The sequence below is a fragment of the Aspergillus brunneoviolaceus genome, assembly GCF_003184695.1.
Source record: "Aspergillus brunneoviolaceus CBS 621.78 unplaced genomic scaffold BO95scaffold_10, whole genome shotgun sequence".
NCBI classification, from domain to species: domain Eukaryota; kingdom Fungi; phylum Ascomycota; class Eurotiomycetes; order Eurotiales; family Aspergillaceae; genus Aspergillus; species Aspergillus brunneoviolaceus.
Window position 1 is genome coordinate 315624 of NW_020290740.1, and position 13195 is coordinate 328818.

The window sequence follows — 13195 nt, forward strand, 5'->3', positions numbered from 1 at the left end:
TTTCCCCTTCCTTATCGCCGGGGATCTATGTCACTCTGACAAGTACCAGAACCTTGATGTTTCCACGGTTCTTAATGTCGCCCCTGGCACCCCCTTGAGTGTTCCAGGTCGGAATGACAGCTGTCTAGGGCCATCAATCTCTATCCATTTGTGACACTAATGTCCTTCGAACGTGCGGATGATATCCCTCTGGACCGTAAACAGACGGTCCAGAAACCACCCCCGCAGAACACCACCGAGGAGACCGATGTGGGCGATATCGACGATGTGGTGCTGGATCCAGTCAAGGAGAAGAAGCTTCTCCTGAAGCTGGACCTTGCTTTCGTGCCTATCATCATGTTGACCTATTTGTCCTGTTTCCTCGACCGGAGCAACATTGGTGTGTGCGGTCCCAGACGAGTGTCTTCATCTTGCTAAAGGCCCTCAGGAAATGTCAAAGTAGCCGGAATGCCCGAGGACATTGGGGCCTCGATCAACGAGTTCTCTATCGCTGTCTCGATCTTCTACGCCACTTACGTCCTGCTTGAGTCGCCATGGGCGGTCGCGATGAAGAAGCTGACCCCCCGCAACATCCTCACGGGCTTGTGCATCGTCTGGTCCATCACCACCGTCTTCACTGGCTTTATTCACAATGTCGCCTCTCTCTACGCCACCCGTCTTATCCTCGGAGCCTGCGAAGCGGGTCTTTTCCCTTGTCTGAACCTATACCTGACCATGGTCTACCGGCGCGAGGAGCAAGCTAAGCGAGTCTCGTACCTGATGAGCTGCGCTGCCATCTCTGGTGCAGTAGGAGGCTTACTAGCCTACGCATTACTGCACATGGACGGTGTTGCAGGGAAAGCTGGTTGGAGGTATTCCCACCCCCCCTGATACGCTGTCTTCTTGGCCCTAGTGTAAGGCAACTGACAACCAAAAAAATAGATGGGTCTACATTATCGAGGGCCTTTTCAGCATCATCTGTGCGCTGCTCATCTGGTTTGGCCTCCCCAACGACCCGACAACCGCCTACTTCCTCACTGAAGAAGAGCGGTACATGATGCGTGTCCGCAACGCTCAGCGCCAGAAATACATGGGAAGCGACCACTTCAGCTGGGAGGAGATGCGACTGGCCCTGCGGGACCCCAAACTGATCTTTAGCGCCATCACGCAATTCTGCCAGGACATCCTGCTCTACGGGTTCAGCACGTTCTTACCGACCATCCTCGGAAGTCTGGGCTACAACTCGTTGATGAGCAACGTGCTCACCGTCCCGGTGTACATCTGGGCCGCCGCAGTATCTGTCACGGTCGCGTTTTTTGCGGATCGGTACTCGAAATTTGCTGTCGTATGCATCTCCCCTGCATTAAGAATTCTTTGATATAAAGCTGACCAGATTCCGTCAACAGTTCATTGTCGGAACCAACATTTTCGGCATCGTGGGCTACATCCTGTTGTTGGCCGTTCCCTCCGACCCGGTCAAATACTTCGCCACCTACCTCTGCGGCGTGGCGGTGTACACGGGGGTCGGGCTGAACGTGGCGTGGCTGAACGTGAACTTCGCCCCGCAGTACCGGCGCGCCCTGGCCGTCGGCCTCCAGCAGACGGTCGGCAACTGCGCGGGCATCGTGGCGGGCCAGGTGTACCGGTCGTCGCCGTACGTGCTGGGCAACTCGTTCTCGATGGGTGCGTTAATTGTCGCGCAAGGGGTGGTGACGGCGCATGCGCTGTATCTGCGCCAGGAGAACCGGGTCAAGGCGGAGATCTTGGAGGGGAAGATGGAGGACCAGCGGCGGGTGCAATCCGGGGATGCGGAGTTGGAGTTCAAGTACATTTATTAGTATCGTATTGCACCTTACCCTACCGGAAGAATAATGATCGGTCAAATGAAACCTACTCCGGTTGTCGTCATACCATACTTCCACCTTGAACTCCCCCATCCCTTTGTGTCAAGTCTGTGGATGAAAAGACCCACGGGGGCAGAGAAAGATAAGGTTAACCGGATTAAAGCCCGCGCCAGCCCAGCCAGCCCTACAGGGCGACTGTGGTGTCCCGCTGATGTCACCCACCCACCCACTCAACACCCACCCCGAGTATCGCCTGGGGACTGCGCCGCGCCGATGACGCAACGACTTCGCACGCCCAGGAACCAGGCCGCGCGTAATACTCTTTTTCGCCCGCGGGGGATGAGGTATTTAACCTTGAAGGTTTTTGTTCTCTTGGGAACAAGGAATTCACTACATATACCTCTTTTCGGGATCTGTTGTTTACGAGATTCTTTTTCTGCGAGCTGCACTGAGATTATACTTCGCACATCACCGCCGATAGACTCTGCACATTCTGCAAGGAATTACGAGATTCTTTGCCTCCTCTTTGGTCGCTTGATACTAGACGATTCACGAAGCTTTACCTCCTCCTCCTCCTCCTCCTCCTCCTCCAATTCTGCTATTAGAAGCTAGAACGATCGCGATATATACCTCCTTCTACCAGAGAACAAACATGGGAACCTGCATGTCTCTCATGGGCAACCGCCGCCGTCGGGGCGGTGGAATGATGAGCGGCGGGATGGGCGGGCCTCCGGTTCGACCGGTTGGAGGATTCGGAGGCGGTGGGATGCCGATGGGCGGCGGCGGTGGGTTCGGCGGTGGTCGTCATCATCATCACTATGGTGGTGGTGGGTTCGGGGGTCCTGGGGGTCCTGGCGGGTGGGGTGGTGGTGGCGGCGGACCGGGGGGGTTCGGTGGTGGTCGTGGTGGCCGTCGTGGCGGTGGGGGTGGGTTTGGTGGGCGCAGGGGGAGGTGGTGAGTTGCTTGGGGTTAGTTGAAAGTACTTCATGAGTGGTAAGTCTGGCTTGGTGATCCTTGCTGGGGTGATTTGGGGACTGTGCTAATGGATTAGGAGAGGCTTAGGTGATGCGATATACGATTAATTGATGGGGGTGAGATGTGTGCTGAGATACCTTTGAAGTGTGCTTTTGCTTGGGATGGATGTAATGTCCGAATAAATGTGTTTGTTGTGCTTGAATTGAATTGAGTTGTTGTATTGTAGTATATGCTACAACGACTGTACAGTACATGTGTATCAACATCAACTCCATCTTTCCTGCTGTAACATCTCTCATAATCATCATAACATGACTGATCGTAATCTAGCTCTAGCTTATATTCAACGAGCACCCTCCCCCGAACCCCCTACTGACTCTTCTCCATCATAAAGCCATGCATCCCCATGTACCTCTCCAACTCGCGATCCTCGGTCTCGAGATCCAACTCCCCACTCTCCGGCAGGAACCAATACACAACCATCCCCAGCACCGCCACACCCGCCAGCAGATAGAACGTAGCACTATCGCCCGCCGCCGTCTGCAGCGGAGTGAAACACTCCGTGCCGACCGCGGCGCCGGTGCGCCCGAACGCCGTCGCGATACTGTATCCCATGCCGCGCATGGCGGTGGGGAACGACTCGCTACTGATCAGCCCGATCGTCGCGCCGGGGCCCATGTGGCCGAAGGCCTGCAGCAGGCCGTACAGCACGACAAACGCGGCGATATGCCGCGACAACAGCGTATAGCAGCCCCCGATAATGAACCCCAGCACCACATACCCGGCGAACCCGGCGATGCCCGTCCAGCGGCGCCCGATCGCGTTGGTCAGGTACGCGCCCACCAGCACGCCGGGCACCGGCAGCACCGCCAGGATGACCTGCCACACGGCGGTGGTCTGCAGGTCGCCGTCCGTCACCATCGAGGCGATGATGCTGCTCGACATGATGCTGTTGGGGAAGTTGATGAAGTCGTACAGAAAGAACGCCAGCGAGGTCAGCGCCAGCCGCCGCCAGTACCGCCGCGCCAGCAGCCAGTAGAACCGCAGCGGCTTGCGGCGCTGCCGCTTGAAGTTGCTGTGGTGGTACAGCGTCGAGTCCGTCATGAAGAAGCGCAGCACCATGATCGTCGCCGGGATGATCGTCGCGATCGCGTAGAGCGCGTGGAAGGTCACGGGCAGGTTGTTGTCGCTCGCTTTCAGCGTGATCAGGTAGATGATCATCAGGATTGGGGCGGCCAGCGTCGCCATTAGGGTCGTGAAGGAGACGAAGACCGGGCCGCGGTAGCGGCGGTTGAACTGGGGGTACGGTTAGTTCCAATACATAAGCTAAACAGCTGCTGTTGTTGTTGTTGTTGCAGAGAGAGAACTCACGTCGTCGGATTCCTCAAGGCCGGCAGCAGCGCTGGGAGGGTATTCGCCCCCAACGCCAAATCCACAGATCCCCCGCACAATGACAAAGTACCACAGCATGTTCGGGGAAGGGTGCACATCCAGCGCCACGGCGGCCATCAGGGTGCTGACGGTCACCAGCCCCGAGGTGAAGAGCAGCCCCGCCCGGCGGGAGATCATGTCGGAGACGTACCCCAGCGCCAGCACCCCCAGAATGGCCCCGATGATCAGCGAGTTGCTGATCCGCGTCTTCATCTCGGCCGGGTACCCGGATTTCCCCAGCAGGTGGGTGAAGATGACATTGGTGGGGTTGGCCAGTTGGTTCTGGAACCCGTCGCTGAAGTTGGCGATGTACTATCACACACGGATTAGAATGCTATTGCATTGCATCGAGTAGACAGCAGTGGACGTACGCAGCTGATGATGGTCAGGTTGCTCTGCCATCGGGTGGGCCGGTACGGCTTGTGTGGGCCGCTTTCCAGTTCACGGTCTGCGATCACCGCTTCGCCTTCTTTGACGCTGGAGACGACGGCTGGAGCTTGGCTGGCCGGGCCATCTGCCCCCGCTGTTGTTGATGGATCGAGTGACATGTTTTGTGTACGTGTCGGACGAACATGTAGCCCTCGTGTCCAACGTCTATGTGCGAGCAAGCATCCTTAAGAATTTTTGGGGGGGCCTTTATCTTCAGGCGGGGCCTGGCGCCGGCGCTGTCGCGGCCAGCCCTAATCAGAGCTAGATGGACGGCGGTTGCCGATCAGATAATGTTTCGGAGCCGATACCGGGTTCTTTGGTCCCGCAGGGTGATAATTTCCGACGGCGTGGTTGGCTGTTCGTAGGGTTGGGACTCGGATGAGATCCGCTTTTCCCAGACGCTTCGCTTTCTCCGCGGTCCGTGGTGCGGATGGGGTGGGAGATATCGTATGATTTGTAGATGGAATTTGAGTTGCAGACCCTGTCGAGATAGTGGGGGCTTGGTATCTTGCTTCACCGCTCATCGTGCAGTTATGATTCGTGGTGAGTCACGGATTGATGCCATTGCAGATAGAATGGATTTTGATGTGGAATCGATTGGTGTCCAGAATAGCTGGAATTTCGAGATTTCGAAATGAATTGATGTGTGCTTAGGCGAATTTGGAGATAGTGTTGGGTATCCCTCTTCCATGCTAGGACTTAGCTTTCTGAGAAGGAGGCGCCATTTTTGATCCACTTTACAGCACGGAATATCTTTGTGGCCCACTTTGCAGAATCGAATTTAGACAAAGTCTGCGGGCATTCTCTAATGACTGTCTTCGCAAGAGTGGAGAGGTGACACTGAAATGGTGAAATCGTCACGTTGAGTAGAGCTACTCGAACTTTGAACTATCTTGCTATGAGTGTTGTATGAACTACAGAGTATATTTTGCTGGAAACATGAAACGCTTAGATCCTTTCGCTTTATCTGCCGAAGAGCTCCAGTGGAGAAGGTGTCAAGCAAAGTTGCGGAGTCGCTGTCAAGGATTCTGGCGACCCACTCCGCCTCTCTGCTTTAGTACATACATTGAGAATGTCCTCGTCGTCAAGTAGGAAGAAAGAATCGCAGTGATCCCTTCGCCGTTGTGGACCGATATTCGCCCGGCTTTTGACAGATGGTCTATTGAGGCGGCGACAGTATTAAAAGCGCGTCGAGTGGATCGGGTAAACCGAAATGCACAAGTCATCAAGAAACGAAGTAGGGATCCATTTCACGTCATATCGTCAGCCCATGCCCAGCATGCCAAGAGCTGCACCCCGTCCATGTCTCGCAGTCGCTTATGCGGGGCTCAGGCACGACCCCATCAACCCCACGAATTACCTTAAATTCCGCCGGGGATGCAGCATTAGCCGCCCTGAATGTACCGAGAAAAGCTGGGGAATGCTTCTCTCAGCCCTCATTGGCGCTGCAGATCGTGGAGAAACTGGATCGGAAATTGCACCTATCACGGAACCGAGTTTTGGCAGGGTCGGGTTGAATTACCCCGGAGTCTGAGGGGTCAGCATGACGATGTTCAACGCAGACTAAGGACCTATTGTATAGGTACAAAAATATAATGATTTGTTCACTACCTATAAAGCAGCCTGATTTCCTGCCCCTTGAACTCATGCATTCGGCAAACAGAATCAAACTCCATTGTATGAAACTCAGGATGTTGTCCAGTGCTCTGATCTTCATTGCTGGCATTGCCTCTTTGATAGCACCCGCATTTGGTCTGTCAGATACTACCAAGAGCGGGCGCGCGCGGGCAACTTGTGTTGTCCCGGCTGGAAACTCGACCGCTGTCGATGATGTGCCGGCCATCCTCGATGCTCTGACAACCTGCGGCAACGGCGGGCGTGTGAGCTTCAGCAATACCACCTACCACATCAACTCGGTGATGAACACGACCTGGCTGGATGACGTCGAGATTGACCTCCAAGGAACTCTTCTGGTAGGGCATTTCGCACCCTATCCACGGGCATCACTAAATTACCCTCACAGTGGAGCACAAATATCAGCTACTGGCTCGCCAATTCCCTAGACGTCGGCTACCAGAATCAGTCCACTGCTTGGATCCTAGGTGGTAAGGATATTGTCTTTGACGGCCACGGCTACGGGACGTTCAATGGCAGTGGACCGGTGTGGTATAGCTATACCTCCGGCGTGTCGAACTACCCCCGCCGACCGCATCAGTTGACCGTCACGGCACAAGACTCCACGTTCAAGGGGTTGAGGTTTGTCCAGAGTCAGATGTGGTATGTCTGTCAGCAGGAAACTTTGCAGATCAATGCCCAAGGCTGACGGGGATAGGACAATGTCCATCATCTACTCCGAGAACCTGCTCTTCGATTCGATTTACGTCAACAACCTCAACAATAACGGCGGTTCCTCCAGTATGCTCAACCTTCTACCGAGATCAAGTCCTCCTCAACTGATGGTAACAGGGAACACCGACGGGGCCAACACCATCCGCAGCAGCGGGATCACCTTCACCAACTGGCAGGTCGTCAACGGCGACGACAGCATCAGTCTGAAGGGCAACTCCACCGACATCACCATCGCCGACTCAACCTTCTCCACCGGCCTGGGCATCTCAATCGGCAGCATCGGGCAATACCTCAACGAATTCGAAACGGTGGAGAACGTTCGCGTCTCCAATTGCACCTACCAGAAGACCACGCATGCCGTGTACGTCAAGACCTGGACTGGGGATCAGGTCGGATACCCGCCGAACGGCGGGGGTGGCGGTCTGGGGTGTATGTCTCTTTACTCTCCGGTCTTTGTGAGTTGAATGCTAACCCTCGCTAGATATCTCCGACGTCACGGCGACGAGTCTGTCGCTCAACAACCTCAAGGGCACCCCGTTCACCGTATCGCAATGCACCACCTTCTCGGGCGCTTCGGGAAACTGCACAAACTCCAAGTTCCAGGTCCGCGATCTGTATTTCAGTGATGTGTCGGGCACGCTGCCTTCGACAGATGTTATCAGTCTCCAGTGTAGTGCGGTGGCCCCGTGCGAGAATATCACGGTCAAGGATGTGAGTCTGCGGGTCACGGGGAGCTCGACCAAGGCGGATGAGTATCTGTGTGGGAATGTGGAGGGGACGGTGGGGTTCAATTGTACCGGGGAGGTTTGTGTTGGGTCGAGCGCTACTGGGGGGTGTTGATTAGAGTGCGACATACAGTCTCTCTTTTATCCTCGATGGTTCGTATGTAATTCATTCTACATCCCATAAGACGCAGAACCAAGTACTTCTATCGATGACAATACACGTCACTGATCATTTGAATTGAGATAGAACAATATGTGCCGAAGAGAGGCTCAAGTCGCTCATTGAATATGTAGAACCGCCACGCGGCCTGGCCACAAAAACCGATGATGCTCTGGGGACGTGACTCGGAACATTATGCTGATAAAGAGTTCGGAAACAAGTTTGGCTTACCCTGTGCAGCCCAATGTTGCAACAATGGCTTCATGAGAGCATTTATGCGCGAGTTCGAGCTACGCACTCGCCTCATGCCCTTCGACTTCCAGTGCATTTTGCCAAGCAAGGCTGGCGGTCGGGCTAGGGAATTAGGATGATTGTCCTTGATATCCTCTTCTCAAGTCTCCTTCATGTTTCGGACTCAGGTCAGCTACAGTCTCGCCCAAAGAACTGGACTGGTCCACTATGTTCACGTTATACTAACTCCTAATGCCTAATACGAACCAGTCCACCGCGCGAGCCGTCATCCTTGGGCCGACGCTTTCTGCATATATCTTCCCAGCGCCATCATGGGAAAGTAGTGGGCGTAATACACATATCCCAGATAGAAATGTTTCGGAAATCCGGTTCCTGTGTACAGTTTATCCGTCCACGTTCCAGCGTGCATTTTATCCGTCCCTGTTCCCGTGGAGATTTTCTCCGTCCTTTCTCCCGTCTCCCGACACACAATTTCCACAGACCCGACGAGGTGCCTGACGCCTCGCGCAATTATCTCATCTGTGTGTGGCAAATATGCCAGCAGCGCCATCAGCGCCCACGCAGTTTGCGCAGCAGTGGACTTGTGGCCCTTGATCGTCATACTTGGGTCTTTATACGTGAGTAACGATTCGCCCCATCCACCATCAACATTTTGATTAGATTTTAACCACTCTTTCGAAAGATCTACCATCCCCTGAACGCGTTCGTCCTCGTCGATAAAGTAGGCCAGACCACACAGCGCGTGGGAAGTGCCGTAAATATAATTGCACCCCCATCGACCAAACCAGCTTCCATTAGACTCTTGGGTGGAGGCGAGGTAGCCGATCGCACGCTGGCAAGCCAGACGAAGCTGAGGGTAGAGGTGCACGACTGTGTTGCTCTTATCGGGAGTTCGCATCAACAACCCAAATGCTTCAAGGATGCGACCCGTGATGTCGGCGCAGGAGGTGTCGCACAGGCTGTCCATATCACTGAAAGGGATCTTATTGAGGAAAAGCTTGTCGTTCCCAACATCAAAGGCAGCCCATCCTCCATCAGGGTTCTGCATCCCCAATATCCAATTGGTGGCTTGCACCACGGAGAAAGAGGATACCGACGTCGGGTCCTGCTTGATTTGTGCGAGAATGATGGCTGCAGTGTCGTCTACATCGGGGTACCACGTGTTGTCGTACTCAAAACTAAAGCCCCCGGGCGCGAGGTTGGGACGGTAGACGCGCCAGTCTCCATGCAGATCAAAGATTTGACGGCGTCGAATCCAATTGACCGCTCGGTCGAGATGTCCCTTGTCTGTGGACATGGCGTCGCATAACCCGACGGTCATAAGCGCTGTGTCCCAGACTGGAGACACGCAGGCCTGGATCCTTTTGCCCAGCTCATCCTGCCAGGTGAAACGTTCCAGAGCTTCGAAACCGAGGCGCACCGGTTCGTCATCCAAGCGGTATCCTTCGAGCAGCAAAGCATACATACTCCCGTGCATCGGGGGAAAAATTCCACCCCAATCGCCGGAGGCTTCTTGGCGGTCGAGGATCCATTCAACACATTTGCGGCGCGCATAAGTGCGCATGAATGGCACCGATCGCAACCCCCCGAGCTGATACAAGAATTTATCGACAACTGTGAATGCTAGACCGGCCATGTCGAAATCCGCCGCCAAGGTCCAAATTGACTTGCCATAGGGCACGTTTTTATTTGTGCTGTCCTTCCATAGTTCGTCGAGGTAGTCATTGTTCGCCGACTGCCCGTTTGGCAACGGATACACCGGCTGGTGATGGCAAATAAGCAACAATGGGGCGATCGTCCCTCGTGCCCAGGATGCCAATCTGAAGATATTGATGGGCAACGAAGAGGGCAGGAGGATGAGCTCTACCGGGATTTGCGGTACTGCGGTCCACGGAAACAACCCAAAGGTGGCCAAGAAAATGCGTGTGAACACCCGGACAGCAGCCACTCCCCCGGCCTGAAGCACAAACGTCCTCGCTCGTTGCATGGGCGCAGAGTTAACATCTTCTCCTAATATCTTCAAGGCTAGGTATGCCTCTGTTGTGGTCGAGACATCGCCGGGAATCTCTGGAGCTAGACCCCACGAGCCATCCGGATTTTGCTCGGACAGAAGCCAGCGGGTGTATGCAGGTCCATCGACCGTCAGATCCAGGCCTAAAGCGTATCGGAGAAAGACATATTCGGAGGTGATGGTTGCGTTGGATTTGAGCTCACCGCACCAGTGACCGTCTGGATGCCCCGTTTGGCGAGAAAACTCGGTCGCTTTATCGAGTGTGTCCTTGACGAGCGAAGCAAGTTCCCCGGTCTTGGACATCGTATATGTCTGTGTGTTCTTTGTCGATCACGATCGCTTTTTTTTTTCTTGGAGAGTGTAATCGGCACACAATCAAAGACCGAAAGTGCAAAGACGCTTCAATGTTCTCCTTGCAAGGTATCTTCTTCGAATATGTACATGAGCACTTGGTTGACCAACTCGAAGTCAATAAAAGCCTGACTCTGGAAGAACAAATAAGCACATGCTACTCAGCGATCTGCAACAGATATGAGCCCTCAACGAATTGGACGGACTTTGATGCCACGAACAATAATCTTCAGAGGAATGGTTAGTGTGAAATGGTGTTGCAAAAATGGCCGATCTCCTAGCGCTACTTCTGTGCATAGCTAGCGTGGGATTGGCGGGCAGTGGTGTGATGGGTCGGAGAAGACGCATCGCATCTGACCTCTAACCTGCATAAAGATGCGTTGAGTAAATCTACAGCACTACAGGTACTGTCCTTGGTCTCTTTGCTTCTGTGATTCTTGTTGCAGCTGAGGCTAGTGGGCTTATGTTAATGTTGAACATCTCACGTGCTACGTTTTCCCAAATTGACATGGACCCCAAGATAGCTGCAATTTCTGGTGTGTAGCTACATCGCTCTCGCGGAGTGCAGACACGATAAGGACTTTTACTTGCAGGTCTCAGTGCTGGCCTCTTACGAGCGCTCCTACACGCCTCGCAGACGGCGGAACCATTCTCAGATAACAGCCGGTTGAATTGCCTAGCTAGCATTGAGTCCAAGGATTATGAGTCAGGCAACTATAACCATTGGAATGCCGCCAGAACTTTTCCGACTGGGTGTCATGGCTTTTGCCACACTCATTTGGCTGTTAACACTGCGACAAGCACACAAAATATACGCGCTCGAGCAACAATACGGTTGCGGGAATGTGGTCAAGGAGAAAGCCCCTCGGTGGGACTTGCTGGGTGTAACAAAATTGCTCGAATTCGCTCATCATTTCCGAAGTAAAACTGCACTCGAGTATACGGATAGGCTGTTCAAGATATATGGGAACACTTACATGTCTCAGATTCTGGGTTACCGGATTCACTTCACATGCGATCCGACTAACATCAAGCACATTCTCTCAACGAACTTCGCGGATTATGACAGTTCCAAACTGCGGGGCCATCTGTTCGATCCCATTACACCTCATGGAATCTTCACGGTTGATGGCCCCGACTGGCGAGCAATCCGCGACCAGCTGCGCATCCAGATGTCCAACAACCGCAGAATCTGTGACCTTGCGATGTTTGAGCAGCAGTTCCAGACTTTCCTTCAGTGTGTACCGCCCGATGGCCAGAAGTTTGATATCCAGGAGTGTTTCATCAGTCTTGCAATTGATATCCAGAGCAGATTTGCTTTTGGGGACTCGATCGATACCTTGCATCCTTGTCCCTCGCCGGCAAAGAAGCGCTTTGCGCAAGACTTACATATCATCAAGGAGACTATCGTTCGTGACGGCTTTCGTGGCCCACTGCGTCATCTTTCGACGAAACTAGAGTTCCAACAGTCCTGTGCGCGGGCGCGTCGCTTTATCATTGATTATGCAGAGCGGGAAGTGGCGAAGGGACAGTCCCAGGATAGCGCAGAGGGATACTATCTCATGATGGGCCTGAGAGATAAAGGAGCAGATGCCGCCCAATTGGCAAACCAGGCTCTCAGTATTTTGCTAGCTAACGATAGCATTGCTACTACATTGTCGGGCATCTTCTTCCTTTTGTCACGGCATGAACGAGTGGTCTCAAAATTACGACAAACTATAATGGAGGAGATAGGTTCCAACCCTCCTACCTACGACCAGCTCATGAAGATCGCCTACCTCACACATGTTATCCATGAGAGTATGGGCTCCTTCGACCTTTTTTGACTCTGTTGCTTATGATGGCTCGCCACAGGTATGCGATTCTTCCCAGTGGCTCCCTTGAATGCGCGAACGGCAAACAAACACACTGTTCTGCCATCCGGTGGCGGTCTTGATGGCAGCAAACCGGTTCTGATTCGCAAGGACGACATTCTTGTATTTTCTTCCTGGTCTAGCCACCGACTGGAGGCCAGCTTTGGCTTGGATCCCGAGGAATTTCGACCCGAGCGATGGGAAACATTGAGCGCCGATGTCGCCGGGTTTATACCTTTCAACAAGGGTCCCCGACTTTGCCCTGGAAGTGAGTACCTGCCTATACCCCAGCGAAGGTCAGCGCTGACGATAATCCTTGACTAGAACGTTATGCTATGATTTTCATCTCTTACATGGTTGTTCGTCTACTGCAGACCTTTTCACATGTAACAAACTACAATCCAGGACCGTGGGTTGAGAGGCTATCGATGACGCTGGAGAATGATAATGGTGTGTTGGTTGGGTTGAGCTGAAGGCCCATCTATGCCAAATGCTAGATAGTGGCCTGGTTTACCTGGTTCTGGAAGGTTAATGTCGTATCTGCTTCTCAGGACGGCCATTCAAATGGGTTTCCGATACTCGCGAAACGAGGTATAGCCAAAGTTTGTGAAATAGAAGAACTTGCGAATAGTCCCACTCATAGCTAAGGTACTAGTTACTAAGTAGCTGCAGCCTACCGAGTAGGGCAAGTCCTGTCTGCACCTTTTGCCCGTCGCGGTCAGTGCCTACCTTAAAGCGGATTCTCTTCCCAGGTACCTGCTCTTGTCATCGCCTCCACAACCATCCACTCCTCGATTATAATTTCAACAAGGTCCAACCAAGACATACTGCCAATC

General features: G+C 53.5%; 6 protein-coding genes across 6 annotated transcripts; 4 read left to right on the forward strand and 2 right to left on the reverse strand.

Annotated features, from left to right (window-relative positions):
* Positions 1-52: 52 nt before the first annotated feature.
* BO95DRAFT_439569 (allantoate permease family MFS transporter) lies at positions 53-1893 on the forward strand. The gene is made up of 4 exons (XM_025585760.1): positions 53-379; positions 428-851; positions 922-1324; positions 1386-1893. Exons 1-4 carry the CDS (start codon positions 160-162, stop codon positions 1815-1817), a joined length of 1479 nt encoding a protein of 492 aa, XP_025445805.1. The 5' UTR covers positions 53-159; the 3' UTR covers positions 1818-1893.
* Positions 1894-2097: 204 nt separating this feature from the next.
* On the forward strand, positions 2098-2781 carry BO95DRAFT_479537 (uncharacterized protein; the record flags this gene model as incomplete). The annotated part of the gene is made up of 1 exon (XM_025590111.1): positions 2098-2781. The coding sequence occupies exon 1, from the start codon at positions 2476-2478 to the stop codon at positions 2779-2781; it is 306 nt and encodes a 101-aa protein (XP_025445806.1). The 5' UTR covers positions 2098-2475.
* Positions 2782-2994: 213 nt separating this feature from the next.
* Positions 2995-4828, reverse strand: BO95DRAFT_439570 (MFS general substrate transporter). Its single transcript, XM_025585761.1, has 3 exons — positions 4601-4828; positions 4170-4541; positions 2995-4094 (listed from the first exon to the last, which is right to left on the reverse strand). The coding sequence occupies exons 1-3, from the start codon at positions 4775-4777 to the stop codon at positions 3168-3170; spliced, it is 1476 nt and encodes a 491-aa protein (XP_025445807.1). The 5' UTR covers positions 4778-4828; the 3' UTR covers positions 2995-3167.
* Positions 4829-6349: 1521 nt separating this feature from the next.
* BO95DRAFT_406605 (putative exo-polygalacturonase) lies at positions 6350-7847 on the forward strand (the record flags this gene model as incomplete). The annotated part of the gene is made up of 5 exons (XM_025584040.1): positions 6350-6631; positions 6682-6935; positions 6991-7073; positions 7125-7436; positions 7489-7847. 5 exons carry the CDS (start codon positions 6350-6352, stop codon positions 7845-7847), a joined length of 1290 nt encoding a protein of 429 aa, XP_025445808.1.
* Positions 7848-8382: 535 nt separating this feature from the next.
* On the reverse strand, positions 8383-9663 carry BO95DRAFT_439571 (terpenoid cyclases/Protein prenyltransferase). The gene has a single exon (XM_025585762.1). The coding sequence runs from the start codon at positions 9619-9621 to the stop codon at positions 8410-8412; it is 1212 nt and encodes a 403-aa protein (XP_025445809.1). The 5' UTR covers positions 9622-9663; the 3' UTR covers positions 8383-8409.
* Positions 9664-10910: 1247 nt separating this feature from the next.
* BO95DRAFT_439573 (cytochrome P450 monooxygenase afumB) lies at positions 10911-12985 on the forward strand. The gene is made up of 3 exons (XM_025585763.1): positions 10911-12306; positions 12361-12627; positions 12684-12985. The coding sequence occupies exons 1-3, from the start codon at positions 11235-11237 to the stop codon at positions 12830-12832; spliced, it is 1488 nt and encodes a 495-aa protein (XP_025445810.1). The 5' UTR covers positions 10911-11234; the 3' UTR covers positions 12833-12985.
* The last annotated feature ends 210 nt before the right edge of the window (positions 12986-13195 follow it).